Raw genomic sequence first — 6,000 nt, 5'->3', positions numbered from 1 at the left:
CGGCCGATCGGCCCGCGTCGTTGGTCTTTCCGACCCAGCCGAACGAACGGAAACGGTGTCAGCTCGCTCGTGGTCGTGGGCACGCACGCGTCTACTCACTGAGAGCGTTTGAATGCACGTCGGCCTCGCCGCGACAACGCCTTCGCCACAAAGCAAACCATCTCCATCTCCACAAGCAACCTCCTTCCTGGCCGTCGGATCCTTCCCGCGTCCGAATTAATTGTCTTTCTCCTTCCGACTCACACCTCCACACCACCCCGCGCGCGTACGGGACGGGGGTATAAAACACCGACGCAAAACCGCCTCATCACCACTCACCACGCACCCTCCCCCCCAAACCGTCAGCACTCAGCCACCTGGGCTTCGCTCGCCGACCGATGGGGAGGACGCTGGACGTGCTGCTGGGCCGAACCACCAAGCAGACGGCGCGCCTCAAGTCCCTCCTGGGGCTGGCCACGAAGCGGATCGCCGTGGTGCGCGCCCACCGGGAGGTGCGGTGCGCGCAGGCGCGGGGGGACGTGGAGCAGCTGCTGCGGCAGGGCCACCCGGACCGGGCCCTCCTCCGCGCCGAGCAGGTGATCCGGGAGCGGGACACGCTCGACGTCCTCCTCCTGCTCGACGCCTACTGCGCGCTCCTCGCCGACCGCTCCGCGCTGCTCGACGCGCACCGCGACTGCCCCGAGGAGCTGCGGGAGGCGGCGGCGGGGCTCTGCTACGCGGCGGCGCGCTGCGGGGATCTGCCCGAGCTGCAGGAGGCCCGCGCCCTCCTCGCCGCCAAGTTCGGCCGGGGCTTCGCGTCCGCCGCCGCCGAGCTCCGCGCCGGCTGCGGCGTCAACGCCAAGCTCGTGCAGCGGCTCTCCACGGCCCTGCCCAGCCTCGAGAGCCGCCAGATGGTGCTCCTCGAGATCGGCGCCGACAAGGACATCCCCGTGCGCCTTCACAGCGACGCCGCCTCCTACGGCCACGAGGATTCGGCCGGCCGCTCCCACCATGGCCATGGCCACAGGAAGAAGAGGCACGACGACGACGACGACCGACGGCACGCGACGCCGCGGGCCGAGGAGCCGGAGGGAGACAAGGCCGACTCGAAGCTGACATTCAAAGACGTGGAAGAGGCGGCGCAGGCCGCCTTCGAATCGGCTGCCACGGCGGCGGCGGCCGCCAAGGCTGCCATAGAGCTCTCGCGAGCAGGGTCCGGCAGCACCGACGACAGGCACAGGAGGAACCCAGGAAGGGCGCATGCCGACGACGAGATGCTCCACGGCGGCGAGGATCTGGCCGATGCAAAGAAATTCGGAAGGATCGGACATGTTCGGAACTACAGCTCAGACGCAGAGGATCTGCCGGAGGAACGCGGAGAAGAGCAGGATACGCCCAGGAGCAGGCCGGCTTCAGTCAGGACGAACAGAAGACTCTAGCAGTCTAGCTGCAGCCATATGGCCACAGCAGAGATGGTTTCTTGATTTAGTTGTATTGATTGATAGCAGTTGAACTCTTGCAGCTATATATTGCAGATCATTCGTTATTAAATTTTGTGTATGCCATGTAAATAGAGAATTGGGAAAGTAAATATTAATATGATTCCGATTTTTCACCGAAGAACAGAGAGCAAACACCACAAGCTTATGTTGTCAGTGATAAGACGCCTCGATATAATTTAAGATGGTGATAAAGTTATATTACATGACTGGTTCAAAACATGCTGCAAACCTCAGATAAACTACTACTGAACCTACCAGCTAGAGTCCTCGGAGCAGATATATTATCATCAGCGGACGAACATCATCTGTCTGGACAAACTACAACACACGGCCTGCCTAAGAAACTAGTAAAACCATAGAGCTGTTTGGCTGATAAAACTGATGTAATATACTACATCTGATCTGAGATACTCCCATGCCCCTACATCCTCAGCGAGAAACTTTTCTCCTTTTGTTGAGACTCGCCAGCATTTCACTGTATGGTTGGAAGTTCACATCCACATCTTCATCATACTCAAGACCAAGTTCTTCCTGCACACACAAATATTATTCATCGATACGATGGCTGGTAGGGTGAAAGCAATACTAGAAAGCTGACTGACAAGAAGCAGCGACAGCAAATGAACTAAACAACTACTACCAGTTACAGCCTGCCATTCAAGTGCGCAAATGAAAAGAAACATATATCATATATGCATTAATCAAGTGTCAGGTAAAACAAGAAGGGGCAACAAGAACCTTAAATTCCTTCTGGTCTTTGGGGCTATTCTCGGTGATATTATCCCATAGCTCCTTGAACATCCTCTTTCGCTTTCTCCACTGGTTAGTTTTCTCAGAGAAGGTCTCTTCAATTATCTTCTTGTCTTCAGGTTTCACCAAGATCACACCACTCTGCAATTTCTTTAATTTTTCTTCCATTTCCTGGACCTGCGTAAACATGAGCTCTGCCGTTAAAACTAGGTTGAACAAACACACTCATGTGCACTAAGAAGCATATTAACATGCACACATACCTCACTTTGTAATCTGGCCTCCTTTGACCTAATCTCATCCAGTGTCAAGTTTGACTGTAGACCTTTTATCTCTGCGATAGGATTTGTACTTAGCTACCACTAATAGTTGCTTACTGCATTGAGAAAGACCACAAAGACCATGGCACCAAACAGAGCTTACCAGATTCGACCTCACTAGTAATTTTCTTTTGCTCTGCGAGTTCTTCCTGTAGTTTGCTATTTGCTTTCTTCATCTCCTCAAGTTCCTCCCCATTTGGAATGTCAAACTGGTCTTGCCGAGCAAGGTAGATTTTCTGCTTGCCATACTCCTTGAAGGATATTTGACCGCTGTCAGCCAATGCATCCAGTCCTTTTTGCACTGCAGTCTTCTTAAGACTAAACTTCTGTAGTGCATCAGCCACATTCTGAGAATTCAATGGCCTATTTTGCTGCAGAATCATAGCGATAGTCCACTCATCATTATTGCCTAGTATGGTAAAGATTGGAGCTACAGTAGCAAACATAGAGTGGAGACGGAATAATCTGAAGTCATCTAACCGACCACTTAATTCATCTCTTGATATTTTGCATAAAGTTCACGCATGATATACAACTTCTTTTACAAATAATGTTCTCACTTTGCATGGATGATTGGTTCTAACCAAACAGATGTAAGAACGGTGTCTGAAAGGAAAACATCGGTGTGAAACTAAAGATGATAATGATAACTCATGCAGTAATGCAGTAATGCTTCAGGTGCATATAATTGCAACACCATTAAGATACCGAAATAAAATAACCTATACTGCTTATAGAAAAACGACCTATACTGAAGAGTGCAAAATTTATCTGGAAATACTAGTGTATCCATTTGTAAGCACTTGACTTCCAGTCGGTCAGTCGCAATCAGCCTTAGAGGATACTTGTCATACAAAATCACAGACAGATACTTCTATGGAGAGTATAGTTAAGCAGAGGGGAGAAAATTCAAAAGAGAAGTTAATGAATTGTGTTGACTACATTGAAACATCCGCAGACCAGAATGCAAGACATGCTGAAAAGAAACACTTTCTTGAGTTTGAGAACTATTCAATCTTAGGAACCACCACCAGATTCCAAAGACAGGTGTGAACTGAAGAATGATACAGCTTCAGTCATTTGGAGTTCTGTCAACACGATGATAAACAAAGCAATGAAATGCGCATAGACCGATTATCTGGACTGACAACTGCGGTTTCTAACATAACTCAGAATTGTTCAAGTCGCCTCTGACAAAGCAACTACGGATGACAGCCAGCATAAAAAATCAAACAGCATGCTGTCACGACGAACCTCCGTGCGACTAATCATCATCTCCTTCATATGCCGCAATACACGCTCCTGACATTGAACATGTATAGCAGGCACTTAGGCAGAACCTAGCTAGCATCGTTTGGTACAGAACCACGCATCCCTGCTAAAGTTCACAAACATTCCCACACGGGACAAAACACCAACGCTTGTCGTGCAAGCGCCGCGGCAAGCACAAGGTTGATCCCCTAAGCGGAGGCAGGCAATCTGGGGTTGAGGGTTTTGACGGAGGGGGGTCGTTACCTGGTTGACGAAGTTGAGGACGATTCCTGCACAGGAAACCGAGACAAGGTGGTCAGGACCATGACGGCATAGGGTTGGTGGAATTGGGGGCGGAATCGAGCGGGGGGAGCTCAAATCGGGAGTGGATAGGGTTGGATCGACCGGGGGGCATACCTTCGACGCTGTCCGATTTAGGCGGCATTGCGTGCTCTCTCGGCGCTTCCTCCGCCTGCTTCGCCCGCCGCCGCCGCCGAGTCGATGCTGTTCGCGGTTGAGCGAGGCAAAGGGGAAAATGGGGTGGGGTGGATGTGGGGGAGAAGACGGGAAGGGGGAAGAAGGGTTTGGCCTCCACTGTGATACGGGTCACTGACACAGCGGGCCCGCAGCGATTAGTGACGCGTGGATTTCCCGCCAAAACCCCCGGCGTGCGCGCTCCGGGGCACGGGCGTGGGCCGTATCGCCTTCGCTGGCGCTAGCGTCAGCCCAGAAACAGCGCAACTAGTGATTATTACTGTGTGTTTAGGCCCATTGCCTAGACTATCTGCTATTCTTGCAAAAAAAAAAAACTTTCCCAAAACGCGCCAAATCATTTCTTTCCTTTGAAATAAGGCCTATATTTTCAGAAAAAAAAGTGACCAGCTCGACTTAGTCCTCGGGAAGCGGATCTAGCTCCATCCTGAGCAAGTCAAAAGATTCAGACATATACAGGTAGGCCTAATCAAAGAAATAAACGCTTTCTCATCAAGTGCAATTTCAAGCAAATTAATCATAACTGAACATAGATGACAAACTAGATGCATCTCTAAATATGAACTTTCAATTTGCCCACAAGTTTGCTCACTTATCAAACACTGATTAATTCAACTTGTCAAACGCAGGAAAAAAATCCTGGTCTGTGAGGCTAATACAACAGTTACCAAAGACAGCAATGTGTGGATGCTAGTATTACACAAGAGGCTCAAGACAAGGTGGCCATCCATTTCATGCTTCGTCTATGTATGTGTTAGAATTAATTACAATTTGTAATTAGGGGAAAATCTCCCCTTGCCCAAACCGTCGTTGCGGTTTGTCCCGCAACCGACGTCTCCCTTCGATCTCCTGGAACCGACGCCTCCTCGAGGGATCGTCGTGTCTCTTCGGGACATATAAAAGGGGGCCTGTAACCATCGATCAATCAATTCAATCATTCTGATTCAAAACACGTTATCACGCACGTAGAACAGCCAGCGAGAGCGAAAGGCAACAGAGAAAGGAGAAGAGAGGAAGTACTCGCCGCCGTTTTCTACAGGGACAATCCGATGGAAGAGGAATTATGCCTTGTGGACAGTGGTGCCACAAACTCCATACTGAGGGAGATGAAATATTTCCAAACTCTGAAAAAGACGAATGGAGATATTCTAACTATCGCTGGACGCGATACTGTGATTGTTGGTACTGGACGTGTCATATTCACCCTCCCAAGTGGTACATATGTGACAATCGGGATATTTACTATATCCCGATTCTGCACGTACCCTGATCAGTTATCGAGATATCCGTAAAAATGGTTTTCATATTGAAACCCATGAAGACAACAAAGAGGAGTATCTACTCTTACTAAAGATGACGGATATGGCAAAAAGGTACATGAGAAAATTCCTTCTCTATCGTCTGGTTTGTACTATACGTACATCAAACCCGTGGAACATGTTGCATACAAAGTAATTTTTCAGAATGTTAACGCATTCCAAACCTGGCATGATCGCCTAGGCCATCCTGGAATAGGGATGATGAGAAAAATTACTAGCAATTCCATTGGTCATAATTTGCTTGAGTCAAAATTTCCTCAATCTTCTGATTTTGTGTGCACATCTTGTGCCACGGGAAAGCTAATTTTGAGGCCCTCACACCTCAAAATACAAGCTGAACCACTTCAGTTCCTTGAACGTATTCAAGGAGACATTTGTGGTCCCATT

The 6,000-nt window shown here is 49.4% G+C and overlaps 2 protein-coding genes across 3 annotated transcripts; one reads left to right on the top strand and one right to left on the bottom strand.

The window, feature by feature from the left end:
• The first annotated feature begins 297 nt into the window (after nt 1-297).
• LOC123095854 (uncharacterized) lies at nt 298-1,599 on the top strand. Its single transcript, XM_044517424.1, has one exon. The coding sequence runs from the start codon at nt 378-380 to the stop codon at nt 1,416-1,418; it is 1,041 nt and encodes a 346-aa protein (XP_044373359.1). The 5' UTR covers nt 298-377; the 3' UTR covers nt 1,419-1,599.
• Nucleotides 1,600-1,631: 32 nt separating this feature from the next.
• LOC123095855 (homologous-pairing protein 2 homolog) lies at nt 1,632-4,378 on the bottom strand. 2 transcript variants are annotated; one of them, XM_044517425.1, is made up of 6 exons: nt 4,220-4,378; nt 4,067-4,092; nt 2,655-2,922; nt 2,495-2,565; nt 2,220-2,408; nt 1,632-2,012 (listed from the first exon to the last, which is right to left on the bottom strand). In XM_044517425.1, exons 1-6 carry the CDS (start codon nt 4,245-4,247, stop codon nt 1,911-1,913), a joined length of 684 nt encoding a protein of 227 aa, XP_044373360.1. In that variant the 5' UTR covers nt 4,248-4,378; the 3' UTR covers nt 1,632-1,910. The 2 variants fall into 2 exon arrangements, with proteins under 2 accessions (XP_044373360.1, XP_044373361.1); XM_044517426.1 differs by lacking the exons at nt 4,067-4,092; nt 4,220-4,378 and adding an exon at nt 3,806-4,026.
• Between the last annotated feature and the right edge of the window lie 1,622 nt (nt 4,379-6,000).

Source organism: Triticum aestivum, chromosome 4D (assembly GCF_018294505.1).
Source record: "Triticum aestivum cultivar Chinese Spring chromosome 4D, IWGSC CS RefSeq v2.1, whole genome shotgun sequence".
NCBI lineage: Eukaryota > Viridiplantae > Streptophyta > Magnoliopsida > Poales > Poaceae > Triticum > Triticum aestivum.
Note: the sequence above shows the minus strand (reverse complement) of the source record. Positions and strands in the feature narration are given on the sequence as shown.

Coding starts and splice junctions, on each gene's coding strand:
- LOC123095855 (XM_044517425.1), bottom strand. CDS start 4,247: ATGCCGCCTAAATCGGACAGCGTCGAAG. Junction 2,923..4,066: donor TCCTCAACTTCGTCAACCAG/GTAACGACCCCC, acceptor ATGATTCTGCAG/CAAAATAGGCCATTGAATTC. Junction 2,566..2,654: donor TACTAGTGAGGTCGAATCTG/GTAAGCTCTGTT, acceptor ATCCTATCGCAG/AGATAAAAGGTCTACAGTCA.
- LOC123095854 (XM_044517424.1), top strand. CDS start 378: ATGGGGAGGACGCTGGACGTGCTGCTGGGCCGAACCACCAAGCAGACG.